The 18,232-nt window shown below is 34.4% G+C and overlaps 1 protein-coding gene and 1 pseudogene across 7 annotated transcripts in view; both read left to right on the top strand.

The window, feature by feature from the left end:
• Nbea (neurobeachin) overlaps positions 1-18,232 on the top strand; it is a 628,163-nt gene that overhangs the window by 328,496 nt on the left and 281,435 nt on the right. For all 7 annotated transcript variants that reach the window (XM_047553976.1, XM_047553978.1, XM_047553977.1 and 4 more), the window contains one exon: positions 17,205-17,313. In XM_047553976.1, the coding sequence (XP_047409932.1) occupies positions 17,205-17,313 (109 nt within the window). The remainder of the gene's footprint in view (positions 1-17,204; positions 17,314-18,232) is intronic.
• LOC124985340 (ubiquitin carboxyl-terminal hydrolase isozyme L1-like) lies at positions 11,124-11,999 on the top strand (annotated as a pseudogene).

The raw sequence follows: 18,232 nt of genomic DNA on the forward strand, positions 1-18,232 counted from the left end.
AATATTGAGTTACAAGCCGAAAAGTTCATACGTTGTTGAAGTGAGAACATATAAATGATTTTCCTCAATTGCTGTTGTATAGATCAACATTGGAATACCAGAATACTCAGTTTATAACATGTCATCGACCCAGCTTAATAAGGATTAAGACAAAAAGTTGTTATTGTGTTTTAGCTACAGATGTGATATAATCCACAAAAAGGTGTTCCTGAAGTTTGTAGCATCTTCTAAAATATATGTGAAAAAAAAACTAAAAAAATTCTTATAAAAGATTTATTATTTGCTTAGTTTAAGCACAGATATAAGTACTTTTTGCATATGTTCTTTCTTTTTTTAATTTATTTTTATTGTAAACAAATGGGATACATCTTTTTTCTCTGTACATGAAATAGAGGCATTCCATTTGTGTAATCATACATTTACATCGGTTAATAGTGTTTGATTCATTCTGTTATTTTTTCCTCCTCCCCACCCCTCCCACCCCTATTTTCCCTCTATACAGTCCCTCCTTCCTCCATTCTTGCCCTCCTCTCCCCCCATTGTGTGTCATCATCCGCTTATCAGTGAGATCATTCATCCTTTGGTTATGTTCTTACTTTCAACCAAGAATTGAGAACTTAGGATTTACATGCAGAAAAATATTAAACAATTCAAAAGTACAGGCAGCATATGACTTACATGCAAAAGAAATGATATAAAATTCCAGTGACTTCAAAAACAGTAGTCTTCTAGAGGACAGTGGTGAACATAGAAAGCTACTTTTAACAGGGGGACCCAAGCGACTATAGGTACAAAGGGTTGGATCAAAAAAAAAAAAAAAATCATTCCCAACCTTTTGTTGAGAAAAATCAAGATTTATGACAACAGAAACTGGCTTCATATTCATTACCTAATACAACAAATGTGGACATAATGTTATCATAATCTTTGAGCTTTATAATATCTGTACAGCAAATGTTTTGTTTAGTAATTTAATTCTTAATGCTAGAAAATGATAGAGTTTTATGACATTTATCTGTATATCATATAGAATATGGAACTTGAACAGGTGTTTTCAAAAACATTACTTACAAAGAATATTTCAAAATAATCTGTTACAACACAACCCAGATTTCTTTATTGCTAAATGTAAGAATAACAGTGTACTTAACTTACTTATGAGCTACACAGATGTTAAAAATATTTAAAGATTTCTATCAAATTTAAAGAGTAATACCAATGATATACTCAAAGTCTTCCAGAAATCAGAAGTGACGTGATACAGCTCATTTTATGTGATCACCTAATCCTGGTACCAGCACCAAAGACATTTCAAAAAAATAAAATTACAGATCAGTATCCATCATAAACATATATACATAATGTTTACAACAGTTTCACAAATCAAATCCAGCAATCTTTGAGCAAGAGTTGTTTATTCCAAAAGTGCAAAGTTGGTATAACATTCAAAGTCTTTATCAATGTAACATACCATCAAGACTAAAAAGAAAAAAATACATCTGATCAGTTTTATAGATGCAGGAAAAGCATTTAAAACATCAACACCTGTTCATAATTAAAAATTTTCACTGAACTACAAATTAAATTGAGTTCCTTCAATATGATAAGTGACATCTACAAAAACATAGCTAAACTAATGTCTTACATAATGGTGAAAGACTAAATGCTTTCCCCATAGAGCAAAATCAAGACAAGGTTTTTTTCACTCACCACTTATATTCAGCATTTGACTAAAGGTCAGTTCATTTAGATAAACAAATCCTGAGATGCCTGAAGAAAGGTACTAGAACTAATAAATGAGTTTAGCAAAACCACAGGATATAAGATCAAACTCTATTAAATTAAAATTAAGTATATTAAAATTAAAATATTATATTAAAGTGTTCATAAAAGAAATTGAAATATAAAACAAAAGCATTAAAATAGTGCCAAAATCAAAAATACTTAGGAATGTACTTTTAAAGTATGTAAAAGATTTCTACAGTTGAAAACTACAAAAATATTTCTTCAAAAATTTTTTAATAAATAAATGCAGACATATGCTGTGTTTATAGGTCCAGAGACCAAACATTGTTAATATGTTAAATCTACCCAAATTTATACACCAGATACAAACTTAATCAAAATTCCAGCAAATTTTGGGGTCATATTGTTTTGTTTTGAATGGAAATTGACAAGCTGATTTTAAAACTTCTATGAAAATACAGAGGACCTATTATGTGACAGAACAAAATTAACTTATTTAGACTACTTGATTTGAGATTTGTTCTAAAGCTACAATAATCAAGACAGTACAGTGGCTGCATCACTGTAGTATGCTGATTTTAAGTCCTTTGGGTACAAGCCAAGGAGTGGGATAGCTGGGTCAATGAAAGGAAAGAGAATCCAGATCTTACAACTTAATAATGAAGACAGGCCCTGCTTTAACCCCACACCACACCACCCTCCTGCTCAGGTCATGGATTTCTTTGTCCCATGAATTCAGGTGCGCTGATTTGCAGTTTTGTAGTTGGTTCCTTTGGGCTGGGCTATACTGAACTGCACTTGTAGAATCAAGAACCATCTTTAGGCTCTGAAAATTTGTTTCCAATGCTGTGTTAAAGGTCTCAGTTCAAAGTGCTTATTGCACAGATACAACCTGGAACAGCTCAGCTATTCCTTTGACTGGTCCTCCCGGACCCAAGATTACAAATGGGTGGACCAAAATTCCAGATTGACCTGGTCAGGAAGAAAGCCTCAAAAGAAAGCCTCAAACCTTTTCTTTTTATTTATTTATTTATTTATTTATTTATTTATTTATTTATTTATGTATATATTTATTATTGTAAACAAATGGGGTACAACTTGTTTCTCTGGTTTTACATGAAGTAGAGGCATACCATTTGTGTAATCATACTTTCACATAGGGTAATGGTGTTTGATTCATTCTGTCATTTTTTCCTTCCCCCCACCCCTCCTCTTTTCTCTCTATACAGTCCCTCCTTCCTCCATTCTTGCCTTCCTCCCACCCCCCATTATATATCATCATCTGCTTACCAGCGAGGTCATTCGTCCTTTGGTTTTTTGAGATTGGCTTATCTCACTTAGGTTGATATTCTCCAATTTCATCCATTTGCCTGCAAATGCCATAATTGTATTATTCTTTATGACTGAGTAAAATTCCATTGTGTGTGTGTGTGTATAGTGTGTGTGTGTGTGTGTGTGTGTGTGTGTGTATGTCATAGTTTCTTTATCCATTCATCAACTGAGGGGCATCTAAGTTGGTTCCACATCTGGCTATTGTGAATTGAGCAGCTTTGGTATGGCTGCATCACTGTAGTATACTGATTTTTAAGTTCTTTGGGTATAGGCCAAGGAGTGGGATAGCTGGGTCAAATGATGGTTCCATTCCAAGTTTTCTAAGGAATCTCCACACTGCTTTTCAGAGTGGCTGCACTAATTTGCAACCCCACCAGCAATGTATGAGTGTACCTTTTTCCCCATATCCTTGCCAATACCTGTTGTTGCTTGTATTCTTGATAATCGCCATTCTAATTGGGGTGAGATGAAATCTTAGGGTAGTTTTGATTTGCATTTCTCTTATTACTAGACATGTTGAACATTTTTTCATATATCTATTGATTGCTTGTAGATCTCTGTGAAGTGTCCATTCATTTCCTTAGCCCATTTGTTGATTGGATTATTTGTATTCTTGGTGTAGTTTTTTGAGTTCTTTATATATTCTGGAAATTAGCGCTCTATCTGAAGTATGATTGGCAAAGATTTTCTCCCACTCTGTAGGCTCTCTCTTCACATTGCTGATAGTTTCCTTTGCTGAGAGAAAACTTTTTAGTTTGCATCTATCCTAGTTATTTATTCTTGCTTTTATTTCTTGTGCTATAGGAGTCATGTTAAGGAAGTCTGATCCTAAGCTGACATGTTGAAGATTTGGACCTACTTTTTCTTCTGTAAGATTCAGGGTTCTGATCTGATTCCAAGGTCCTTGATCTATTTTGAGTTGATTTTTGTGCAGGGTGAGAGAGAGGGTTTTAGTTTCATTCTGCTGCTTATGGATTTCCAGTTTTCCCAGCACCATTTGTTGAACAGGCTGCCTTTCCTTCATTCATGTTTTTGGCACCTTTGTCTAGTATAAGAAAACTGTATTTATTTTTGTTTGTATCTGTGTCCTATATTCTGTACCATAAAATCAAGAATCACATAATTATTTCAATAGATGCAGAAAAAGCATTTGATAAAATACAGCACCCTTTCATGTTTAAAACACTAGAAAAAATAGAGATAGTAAGAACATTCCTTAGCATTGTAAAGGCTGTCTATGCTAAGCCCATGTCCAATATCATTCTAAATGGTGAAAAACTGAAAGCATTCCCCCTAAAAACTGGAACAAGGCAGGGACGCCCTCTTTCACCACTTCTATTCAACATTGTCCTTGAAACTCTAGCCAGAGCAATTAGACAGACCAAAGAAATAAACAGATATGAATAGGAAAAGAAGAACTCAAACTATCCCTGATTGCTGATGACATGATTATATATTTAGAGGAACCAGGAAATTCCACCAGAAAACTTTTAGAACTCATAAGTGAATTCAGTAAAGTAGCAGGATATAAGATCAATGCTTATAAATCTAATGCATTTTTATACATAAGTGATGAATCTTTAGAAAGAAAAGTTAGGAAAACTACCCCATTCACAATAGCCTCAAAAAAAAAAAAATACTTGGGAATCAATCTAACAAAAGAGGTGAAAGACCTCTACAATGAGAACTACAGAACACTAATGAAAGAAATGAAAGAAAACCTTAGAAGATGGAAAGATCTCCCATGTTCTTGGATAGGCAGAATTAATATTGTCAAAATGGCCACACTACCAAAAGTGCTATACAGATTGAATGCAATTCCAATTAAAATCCCAATGACGTACCTTACAGAAATAGAGCAATCATGAAATTCATCTGGAAGAATAAGAAATCCAGAATAGCTAAAGCAATCCTTAGTAGGAAGAGTGAAGCAGGGGGTATCACAATACCATAACTTCAACTATAGTACAAAGCAATAGTAACAAAAATGGCATGGTATTGGCACCAAAATAGACAGGTAGATCAAACCTTTTAAATTGGCATAGTCTGTGCTTTCCTGACCTCCTGTAGATGTTTTAATCTACAACCTAATGAAGCATTTGTCTGGTATGAGTTGTAGCCATCTTACTACTAGGGCAGCAGATGAGAGGAGAGAAGTGTAGAAGTAGCCTTTAATGTATGTAGCACTTCATTCTGCCTTGTCCTGTAGTGAGTTCCTTACATGCATCTTTCTAGTTAATCCTCACACATACATTCTCTACATTTTGTAGATGAATAAATAAACTCATAAAGTAGAAAATTTGCTAAAGATTATACAGCATTACTGAAAAGACCAAGATACAGAACAATTTTATAATATGTTATCTTTTATGAAAGGAGGGAAAATAAAGACTATGTGTATATATATGTGTGTGTGTGTGTATATACATATACACATGTATTTGCAAATAAAGAGGAAGCATAAACTTAAACCTAATGAAAGTGATTATGTATGAAAGATTAACAGTGAGAAGCCTACCCACTTTACGTGGGACAAAAAAATTGGACAGATACTACACCAAAGAAGGTATAGTATACAAATGGCTGTTCACTACATGTAAAGATGTTCCATATCATTATCTATTTGGGAAATTCAATTTTAAACTACAATTAGAGAACATTACTTACCTACTATAATGGATATAATTAAGTAGATTGTCAACACCATGAGTGATGAAAATGTGGAGTTCTTAGGACACTTGGGCCTTCCTGGTGGGAGTGCAGAATGGCATATTCACTTAGAAAATTGTCATATCTCATGAGGTAACCTTACCATAAGACCCAGTAATTTCAAGCTTCAGTATTTGCCCAAGAAAAATGGAAACCTAAGTCCACATTAAAACCTGTATGTGAATGTTTATAGCAACTTTACTCATAACAGCCCAACTGAAAATAATCCAGATGTCCACCAACTGGTAAGTATATCACTGAAATGTAATAATACTCAGGTATTTAAAAAGATAGGAGCCACCGATATACATAATAACATATATGGAACCTAAAAGTTTTTTGGGAATTAAAAGAAGGCAAATAGCAAATATCTACATGGTTCCCTTTATGTAACCTTCTAGGAATGATAAAATTATAGAAAACAGTTCACTGGTTGCTGCAGATAGAAGGAAAAAGGGCACAAAGGATCATTTTTGGATGCTAGAAAGGTTCTTAATTGTGGTTAAGATATATAAAATATGCAACTGTCAAAATTCATTGAACTGTGTATTTTATAAAGATTAATTTTATTATACATAAATAACTCAGACTTTAAAAAGATAAAAAACATGTACTTCATTATTTATAATGTTCAAGCTGTGTAACATCTTTGCTTATCTGGCCTTCCTTATGTCCCTACACTGAGTTGGGCACCTAAAGTACCCCTGTATCACACATGTATTTCACTGTCATTTACTAACACCAGGAAAACCCTCCATAGATTGATGTTGAATGAATGATTGCCTGAATCTGCATCTCTTGTCCTCTCTCACTCTCTGGAAAACCTGGTAGAATCTAAACCAGACTGAGTCAGATACAGTCAACAGTTTGTGTGTCTTCGGGAATGTTGCTGAGTTTCTCTAAGCCTCAGTTTCTTATCTGTAATAGGGCTATGATCATCTAATTACAGGACTGAGATATGAATCAAGTGAGATGATAACTATAATGCTCTTAGCCTGCTGAATAATCAGTTCTTGGTGATCCTGGTATAAAATAAGAACTCAAGAAATATCATTTGCTTTTAATAATATTGTTTACATAAGTGGCTTTCAGTTGGGTTTTGATGACTCCAGACAAAGTGGAGGAAATTAGAGTACATTCCACATCTCATCCAGGAGCACAGATGGGTTTTCTGTGTTCTCAACAAGAGAGTGTCACTATTTCCTCATCATATGTGGCACATTATACAAAACGCTGACACACACACAAGCCCGTAGTAGGGAAAGGCGGTAACAGTAACCTGGTCAGAGGCATTCTACAGTTATTGTACTTTTTACTTTGCAGTCAAAACAGTAATGGTAAAAACCATGTCATTTATTCTCTCATCCTTTGCAAAAGCAGTATATTTTAGATCACATTATTATAATATTATGAATTCTCTACTTAGAATTCATATTGGTAAATTCAGCTGTAAAATGAATTTTTAATCAAGGGGAAAGATTTTACTGGTACTCATATTCACAGCATTTGCCACCCGTGTTGGCACTCTTCCTTTGGAAATGGAACCATACTACTGGGGGAACACAGAACAGCTTGGAAATTTCACCAAAGGGTATGAAGTAGCATATACATTTATTCCTCTCATAATTTTATCATATTGTGTCTCCTTTTATTATTATGCCTGTTTGCTTCCAAATTTTCTCCCAAATTTTCATTTCACAATATTAATTCATATTTCTCCAGTCTTATTATTAGATGTTAATTAGAATGAAATGTATAAAGAAAGCCATTTCCCCTTCTGCCCTGCCACAACTCTAATCTTGAGCCTGTTGTTGTCAAGTCACAAACCCTATTCCATCTCTTCTCAGACCTTATACTTGTTTGCATTAGCTCCCTGCTTGATGTTTCAACTGTCACCTTTTTACCTGTAGTCACAGAATTTAAGAGCTTGATTATGTGGCCCAGAGTAAACTGTAGATGTCTTCTGACTAGAAATTTTGAAACTGGTATCTTGAGCCTTAACTGGACATCCCCCGTTGCTCTCACTATTTCGAAAATTAAGAAAATGTAAAGATGAAAAAAAAGGTTAATTACCTGTTGTTAGGTACTTATTATTTGCTGAAACATGTTGTTTGTATAAAGAGGGTTATGATATGAAGCATGGTTTTTATCTTTTTTCTTTGGATAGAATATAATTTGAAATTCAGTGTTCTAAGTTGATATCCCAGAATTTTTCCTAACATGTCTTAAAACAATCTTAAATTATCCTGCTCTTCTGAGAACAATGTTTTCTAAATCCACATTAAGCTACTGGATGAGTAAACTAAACCCTCCATAAAGTCATTAACTTATTGAAAGCAGTTTTACAGAAGAGTAAATAGTTAAGCAACCATGGTCACAAAGAAACTGGAAAGGGAGAAAATAGGAGATTTGATTTAAGTTGACATTCCTGGACTATGAACTGGTTGGGAGTAACTCCTTCTGTAAAAAAAGCATAAATCTCAAGATTCTGTATTTATAGAACACTGTTCATGTAGAACACTGAACCAGTATTAGAAGAACTAAGAAATGACCCTAATCTACCAATGTTCAGTCAGTGTGTTCTTTGTAATCTTTCTAGTACTGTTAGTTCTGAACTACAAAAGCTTTATGAATATCTTCAAACTTGCTAGTCATCCTATGAGATGTTTTCTTTTCTTAGAGAAAATGTTTGGGGGAATGCAGAATTAGAATTAGGATCAGAGATACACTTCTCAGGGACTACTAGACATTGATTTAGCTATTTTCACCAGTTTGGAACTTGTTGACACTTAATTGTTAGGACTAGTAGAGCCAGAAGCTTGTAAACAGTTTCCAAACTAAAAGTTAAAAGTTTTTCCTGATGTGACTTTATTAAAGGACTGTAGCACAAGGACAAATTGAGCTGCTGAGATTCTGTAACACTCTACCTTGCACTGTTACCAGAAATTATATGTCTCCATTTGAGATTTGTAAGGAAATAACTCTGAGGTTTTATATATACTCCCACACTGTGTGATCCCTTCATTTCCAACTACAGTCCATCTTCTCGGCTGAATCAGGATCTTAAAATCTAATCACATTTTGAAATATTCTTTCCTTCTAGCTTGGAAGATATATTAAGAATATACTCACATTTTTTAATGAAGGAACTGAAATTCTGACACAAAGAAATTTATTTATCCAAGTGAAAGATGCTAATGTAAACAGAAGAGCTTAGACACAAACTACTTCTGCCTCCCCCCCCCCTCATTTATCCACAGACGGTGAAAGACCAACTTGACCTCTCCTGTTGCCTTGTTTTATTGATTTATTCTGGTTCTTTCACTAAATTATATAAATTATTTATATTTAAAATTTAGGATCTCAGAGTCTCACATCCAAGTCAATCAGTTTAAATTAGAACAAACTGCATAAAATCAGCTACTTCCTAGAACATCAGAACTTGCTTTGCTGATATCATCTTGGCATAGAATACTTTGTCTCTTGACCTCTGGTTTTTCCAGTATCCAATGACAGCTACACTATTGGAACAGAAATGAATAGGATTAAGTAAATCATTTCCTTTTACTACCTCCTTTGAGAAATTTATATTAGAAAATGAAGATCATTTCATTCTCTTCCTCTGTTGCATGCTATTGGAAAATGTATAAAATAAAATGTACAATAGATAAGTAGACACATGTCTTCTAATAGATATTTCCAAGTTACCTGAGAATTTTATTTAACCCACTGTCTGTGCACAAAATATCTCACAGAGTTTTTTATAGTGAAAAATCTGCATCTTTAAAATTCTGTTTCTTCTTTGACCCCTCCTTCCCACATTATAGATTCATGCATCAATTCAGTATTTACCATGTTTAGCCACTCACTCAATGGTGAGTCCATACTTCATGGTAGTTGCCTTGTAAATCATGTTAGATTCAAAGATGAATAGACATAAGTACCAAGTTTATTGATTTTTATAGTTTAAAAGAGAAGGACTTGTTTTAAAAGCAATAAACATCACAAAAGTGGTATGTGTGTGAGGTAATGCATATGTTAGTTACCTCAACCTTTTCACAGCATATGCATATTTCAAAACAACATGTTGTATGTTGTATGTTGTGAATAATATACAGTTTTTATTTGTCAGTTAAAAAACACAGAAAGAAGGAAGAAAATCCTAAGATAGTGTGATATGCATTTTAATGCACAGAACATTTGAGAGGTTAAGGACAGTCTCTTAGCTCTATTTAAAGGACAGACTGGCAGTGGCAAGAGGAAGAAAAAATAGCTTATATAAATGTTATGAAACATTATCACTCATTAAAGAAACCACAGAGGGTTTTCCAAACCCAGAATGCATTCATTAAAGTGGCAGCAGGTAAGGTTGTAGAAGTAGACAGGTATCTATCTGTATAACATAATGAGTTTGTTAGCTTGTGTGTTATGGGTAGCCACTGAAGAAATTTGAGTTTATGGTGCTGCTGAGGATGTAGGTCAGTGGCAGAGAGATTCTCTAGCATGGCAAAGTCCTGGATTTGATCCCCAGAACCACACACAAAAAGTGAAAAGTGAAGAAATGTATTGGAAGGATAGAAAACTTGAGGAAGGCAAAAAAATATATATATATATATATTTTTTTTAATTCAGTTGAGTGAGGTTTAAGGCTTAAACTTAAGCAATGTCAATGAAAGGAGTTAGAAGGTTAAAAAGAATTTCCCTTTACAGAGGTAAAATTGATAAGAGTTGTTGGTTAATTCATATAGGATACTTTGAAGCCATCTTAAAAAAATGGTTGTAGAGCAAATAGCTGACTCAGTGCTCTGAGGTTACCTCCTACTTCAGAACATTCATTTTCTACATTGGGCAAACTTTCTTTGAGTCATCCTGGGTCTTATATGCCTTAGGATTTCTCCAGGGCCACCATTCCCCACTTTAAGTTACTGTCTTTAGGAGGAGATCCTTCAGAGCATATGCCCAAAGTAACAATTCTATGGAGATTTTAAGCCAGAAATCAGAGATCCTTAAGGGAGGCTGAAATGGTCTATTTTCATTACCAGAAACAAAAGCAAACTATCTATAAAAGAGGCACTCAAGGTGAGTCTGTGAAACCTCTGATTTAAGACCAGAAATGAAGTCACAATCCAAGATAACTAAGTATAGTGAAAGCCAGTAGGCATGAGAGTCAGCAAGGAGGAAAAAGTATTTAGATCTCTGAGGACAGCAAAGATCAGGATGGCAAAATAAATGAAGAAAAACAGCACTGAGTATAATGAATAAAAACTAACCATTAAAAATGAGCAAAAAATGTGCTTCCTCTTCTCTGGGTTGTGGCTACTCGCATCCTTGTGAAGATGCAGCTCAAACTAATAGAGATTAAGCCAGAGATAAGCTATAAGAAGTGTTGGCCCAGCTGAGGATTGCTGGCCAAGGGTTCTTTGCTCACCTCTGGTCTTGGTGCCTATGCCTGCTTGTGTGTTGCTGCTATGGTTTTCTCGTATGGCCCAGCATGAGAATGTCAGGAAAAAAAGAGATCGAAGACCTGAAAGGACAGGTAGCCCTAAAATATACTTTATGAAACAGACCATCAAGAACTCCTATGGTCTGATTAGGCTGATATATGTAGTGGCCAGTAATCAAGACAAAATTGAATTTGAAGATGAATTAGTCCTGAAATAGTTTGTTTGTGAAAGGAAGTCGCCTCCTGAAGACAGAGTGAAATACTTTGAAAACAACGAGGCCATACAGGCAGTGCATGATGCTATGACACAGGAAGGCCAATGCCATGTAATGACAGTGAATTTTTATTTTTTTGTTTATCAACATGGATGGCCATCTCTGTGAACTTGATGGCGTGAATGCCTTTTCCAGTGAACCATGACACCAGTTCAGAGAGGTTACTACTTCAGGATGCTTTTGAGGTCTGCAGAGAATTCATGGAGCATGAGCAAGGAGAAGTCTGCTTCTCTGCTGAGGCCCTCTACAAGGCAGCCCAATGCTGCAAGCTAGTTGTTCTTGCCTCTTGCCTTCAGTGTGAAAATACATAACTGCCCAAGCAGGCTATGGTGCTTCAGTACTTGTAAAACACAAGTGTCTCTTTCAGTTCTGAAGACACCTTCTTCCCTAGCAGAGCTTCAGATGTGAAGTGTTTTGCCACTGTGTGTCTTCTACTTTAATATCAAATTGCTTTCAATGGCTACTTTGGTTTGTGTCTGTAAGCAAAGGCCTTGGATGTGGTCTGATTATTTCTCCTTAAAAGAAATAAAGCTTTTCTATGGATAAGAGATAAGATGGGAAAAAAATGAATGTTTTTGAAATACTAAATTGAAAAAAAAAATGAGTATTTGGAAAAGTTGAAACTTGCAGAATTAAAACATATATATAAGTTGTAAAAACTGTGTGTTAATGATCCATTGAATAGGATAAATATGGAGGGAAATAATTGATTGAAACTATTATTTTTAAAAGTTTTTACCCAAAAATCTCACAAGAGAAAATGGTGAAAAATATTAAAATGACATTAAGAGATATGGATGTGGAATGATAAAGTTTGATTTACCAGACAGCAAAATTGAAGAAGGAAAGAATAAAGATTAAATGAAATACTTTTAGAGATAACAATTGTAAATTTTTCAGATGTGAATGAAAATAAAGACATAGGAATTACAGTGTACTTCAAGTAGGATAAATAAAAAGAAATCCATGGCAAGTGCGCAATTAAAAAAGTAGAGGACACAAAAAATGAACAGATAAAAGAGCCCAAAAAGAATAGATTATCTACAAAAAAGGAAAAACTGGAATAAAAATAACAATGAAAATTAGAAGGAAGTTGTATAAAATTGTCAAGGTATTGTAAATAAAAAGAAATTCTAAATAATTTTACATACAGCAGAAATATAAGAATTAGGAGGGGGAGGGTTGGTGTGATTTTAACTTATTTGGTCTTATACTCTACCTCCCTAATTCAATGGGAGCCATTTTTGTTATAAAAGCCCACTTTATAATACCAATACAGAAGGATTAGAATGAACCTAATTAGCAAAGAATTATAATTAGTTCCTTTTTCTGGCCTGTCTATTGGTTTCTGGAAGACTTACTTAAAAGCTTCATGTTTATTTCCCCTCCGTACTCATACAGTATGGATTAAGCTACTTTTCCTGGGAGCACTTCTCAAAAATATTAGGTTAATATCTTTAATGCTGCTACCTGATGTGATAGATAAAAAAGTTAGGTAAACAATAGACCAAAAAACTGGGGAGGAACTCAGAGAAAATAATGCGTACAGAAGGTTTTTAATGCTGTAACATATTCTTGGATATCTAAAAGGTTATATACAATTTTGGGACATGCACATGCTCTGGAAAGATCTTAGAAGTCCTTTAGCTCTCACCCTCTGCTGACCTTGAATGCAGGATGTGAAAGCTAAAGTAGAATTTTTAAAAATAGGCCTGCTTAATATATAATGGCTGCTCCTACTCACACACAAAGCTCCTTGAAGAAACCTGAGAATATTTTGAATCCAGACAGTATCATATTTTCAGAGCCAATGTAGTAGGTCAGAAAGCGAATAAAGGTGCTGGCAAGAGAATGGTTAAAGTGTGGAATTGTGGAACACAAGTGTGGAAAGGGAGTGAATTGTGCAGGAGATTAAGCACTAGGAGAAAAAATGGAGGAATTGAAGAACTGAATATTAGAGGAAGTCCAGAGCTTATTTTTGCCTGGGGGAGGGGTTGGACTAATGATAGGAGAGAACAGCAAGGGTTGAAGATTGTGATCTGAGAACAGGATCTAGAAGGTTCAAGATTTAAGCCAGAAGGAATGGCACACACATGATCCCAGCAATTCAGGAGGCTGAAGCAGGAGGATCTCATGTTTGAGATCAGCCTCAGCAATTGCCCCTGTCTCAAAAAAATAAAAATAAAAAATGAAAAAGAACTGGGGATGTAGCTCAGTGGTAACATACCTCTGGGTTCAATCCCTGTACCCCCCCAAAAAAAAAGAAAATTGAAAAGTGAAGCCATATATGGCCAGTAGAGTATAAATGAAGATCATAGCAATACAAAGGTCAGGAAATTTTAAGCTACAGTGGATAATGAGGTCTCCCAGAATGCTGGGAAGATGCCTGCTTCTCTCTGTAAATAAAACAATATAGATTAGTTGTTGCCACATAACTCATAAATGCCAGAGACAGAACAGACTTCCATATAATTGATACATTTTCTCTGGTGTGTCTGCAAGAGTCCTTTGTTACACATCCTTAAACCCCCATTTAGGTGTCTCTTTGCTTTGCCAGCCCATAGCTTTGCTGCTTCTAGGAATGGTACTTATTACCCAGCCAGACCTTGAACCTTTCCCTTCTTGCTGTCTCCTGCTAATCTATTTAAATTTTGTAATATGCACTAATTTGTACATATTAGATTTCTTCCTGACTTTCTTTAGCCTTCAGCATGTGTTAGACAAAGCCGTTGAATAGTGAATGCTCCATTATCTTAAATCTTATCTCTCAAAACCTGTCTACTGAATGTAAGCCAGTAACTTCACCAAAAGCTAATCTGTCCATCCATCCTTCCTTCTCTTTCTCCCTTACTGCATGCCTTCTTCCATCCCTCCCTTTCTCTTTTTCTTCTTTGTGGGAATCAAACGTATATAACTCATATAATGTCTCTTATTTTTTCATCTTCCTCAGTGATTGAGATTAAGACTGTGGAATTTTGCCTTCCAAAATTATTTACAAAGGAGTCTTGACCTTTCCCCCCAAATATTGATGTTTCTAACAATTTCTGTCACTTGTGTTCTCTCAATAATTTGTGTTGTGGTGAATTTGGAGACTAAAACTAGACAGTTTTCACATGAAATGTGCCTGTGTCCCTCTGAAGTGTTTGAAGACATCACTGCCCCCTGCTTTCAGGAAATATCTCCACTTGTGTTGCTGCTTTGTAAGATTTCAGTGGTGCCTGTATCATGCTGCCAGAACTATTCTCACTGGTCCTGGAGCAGCAGGGTAGTTATTTTACCCAGATCTGATCATGGAGTAATTATATCTATGTCAGAGCAGGCATGGATTTTGGAAAAATTCCTGCTGAGGGCTATCTCGAATTCAGTGCTGCTCAGAATTTATGTAATTACCCTGCAATAAAGGAACCATTCACCTGTCAGTTTTTGTGGAAGATGCCACACAGATATTGCAGATAATGTGGCAGAAAAATATTATAACAGTGCTTTGTAATTCAACTTTAATACGTGAGAAATAAATCAATTGAATTGTCAAACTCACCTCAAAGACACAGGTAGCTTTTAAAAATTCTATTTAATCAATAACTTAGAAATATCAGGACATATAATAATCTTTTTCTTTTGCTTAAGTGTGTTAGTGAAGGAGACAAGTTTGCCATACATATATAGAATGTAGTGAAGATATATCAGGAAATACTGAGTCAGTATTTAATAAATACAAAATTAAAATAGCATTAAATGTATCCCCATTCTGATTGAAATTCATGACACCTTAAGCAAGAAAAAATTAAAGAGTCATTTAATTAATGAGCAATGAAAATAAGGAATTGTGAACTTGAAAATAATATTTTAGGTTAAAATCTCAAGATAGAAAACTGGCAATGAATAAATATGAGTGTTAGGATTGAATTTAAAAAGGATGTAGATAAAATAGATCAAAGAACTGGAGGTTCTAATACCTTATTCATAGATAAAGGAACTGAAAATACTTTATAAGCTTACCCTTTAAAGTAAATTCAGAAGAACCTGAAGTTAACTTTTCAAACATACCTTGATTTTTCTTAAAAAAAATAATTCCTAGTTGCAAAAGGAGATATTTAATAAGGTACAAAAAAGGCTTAATCAGTGTTTTTAATTGACAAAGTGAAAAGAATTAATGTTCATTTGTCATACAAAGGAGAATTGGAGAAGGAAATAAAATGAAAGATTTTATTTTTAAAATGTTATTTAATGAGGATGAAATATAAAATTAAAATTATGGAAGATATTAAAGACTATGACTTAGGACAAGGTACTTAATTTTTCTGAGCACTGATTTCTTATATTTAAAAATGAAAATGAGGATTCTGTGAGAATTAAGTACTATATATACACTCCTAGTTCATTTACATTGTTCTCCGTAAATGGTTTGGTAATAATTGTCATAATCAATCTCCTCCTCCTGCTCCTCCTCCTCCTCCTTCTCCTCCTCCTTCTCTCCAGCTCCCTCCCTCCCCACAGTAGTTCTCATCAATTGAGCTCACCTGAGAAGTTCTTTTACTCTCCGCGGAGTTACCTGGGCCTGCAGTTACTGGGAGGTTGGCCTTGTTCTGAGAGCTCATCTTGGCCCAGGGACTAGAGCACCTCTCTTTAAGGCTTTTCCTGTGATGTAGGCTTCTTGCAACGTGTGGCAGACTCCAGAGAGGAGAGTTCCAAAAGTCAAAAGCTGCAGAGCATCTTATTTCTTAGCTTTAGGGAGCCACAGAGCCTCACTTCTACTGTATTCTGTTGGTTACAGGAGGTCACAGGGCAAGCCCAGATCTAAGAGGAGTAGAAAAAGATAACACTTCATGATGGGACAGTGAGGAGTTAACACTGAAAAAGAACTTGTGTATGAGAAATACTGTGGCAACATCTCTGGAAATAACTTCTGCCACAAGTTACAAAAAAAAAAAAAAAAACAAAAAAAACTTGAAGTTTCCTGTTGTGGATGTGAAAGTAGAGCTGTTATATTGCTAATTGAGAAAAATTAGATACAGAACAGACTGTATAATAAACTAATATTAGTGTTGGAAAATAATATATTTTTATGTATATTTTTAAAGTCTATGAAAATACACAAGAAATGAGCAATGGATACTTTTTGAGGTTAAAAATAAGTTGAATAGGGAATGTATAAGAGGCTTTTCACTATTTGTCTTACTTCACATTTAAAAAACAATTCGAATCTTCAAATAAATAATATATAACAAATTATTTTAAAATTTTATTTCACTGTAATTCCATCTTAGAATTTAGAAACAGTATTTAAAGGAAATTTAGAAGGCGTATAATCTATATTAATTAAAATAATAATCCATTCTGTATGCTTCCTAACATGTGGTCTTTAAGCTTATGTGTGAAAACTAATTTCCACAGTGGTAAATTCAGCTATTTAACCATTTTAAAACACCCAGCAAAAATCCTTGATATTTATTCAGTTAACTATCTTTATTGAATTAAAGGAGTCACTGGTTCACATGTAACACTGTTTAACAGAGGCATTATTATAACAGCTTTATGGCATATCACTATATTTCAAATTTCATGGAATTGTTACTGAAAATATATTTAAGATTTATGCAAAAATAACATCTGAAATTCTGGAATTTGATCACTGAAAAAAAAGTTGGACTAACTAAAGCTATTAAGAATATTAATTTAAAATATATTTTTCTTTTCAGATTACTGTGCCATGCTATGAAGGACCATATAGTTCGTGTTGCAAATGAAGCTGAGTTTATTTTGAATAGACAGAGAGCTGAGGATGTACATAAACATGCAGAGTTTGAGGTAAGGTTTGGGGAGTTAATTAAATTTTGCTTTTCTATTGTAAGAGTCCCATTACCCATTTGTAACTTTACATAATTTTTTTTTTCTTCTTTTAAATTTTCATGCCAGGGATTGAACCCAGGGCTGATTTACCATTGTGAGTCACACCCCCAGCCCTTTTTATGTTTTATTTTGAGACAGTGTCTCACTAAGTTGCTTAGGGTCTTGCTAAATTGCTGAGGCTGGCTTTGAACTTGCATTCCTCCTGCCTCAGACTCCTGAGTCACTTGGATTATAAGTGTGCACCACCACACCTGGCCATAAGAAATAATTTTAAGAAGAAAAATTTATAGAAGTTATTTCAGGTCATGTTTTGAGAAACTTTAATAAATGTCCAACAGAACACTAGTTTGTTTCTACCTTACTTATAACCTGAAGAAAGTCCTCTTGCCATGTGCATAACCACTTAGTAGAATGAAGTTGTTTTAACTTGATTCTAAGCATAAGTAAAGAGTAAGTAACTAAAGGCAAAATAAATTTTATAATACAGTTACTGTAATTTTTAAGCTAGCAAGATTTTTACACCACTAGATATACATGAGCATATCTTATGGTTTTTTTGAATGAGATGATACAGGTCTCAACAAATATAATTTCAATGTTTTAAAGATAATAATTATTCAGTATTTTAGTTCACTCATTTACAGAACTAAGTACTTTTCAGACATATTTAGATGACCTGACATTTGGCTTAGGTTGGACTCTTGATGACCTTGAAAGTAATAAATAACTTCACTAATTTATTCTCCTGATGAAGCATGCCAACAAGTGTGGTATGGCTTGAAAGCAGAGCCCACAATTGCAGTTTTGATGAGGTTTTTATCTCAGTAAAGCAGCTCTCTGAGTCATACAAGTTGATGGACTAGGTCTAGTGATCTCT

The sequence above is a fragment of the Sciurus carolinensis genome, chromosome 5 (assembly GCF_902686445.1).
Source record: "Sciurus carolinensis chromosome 5, mSciCar1.2, whole genome shotgun sequence".
Lineage (NCBI taxonomy): Eukaryota > Metazoa > Chordata > Mammalia > Rodentia > Sciuridae > Sciurus > Sciurus carolinensis.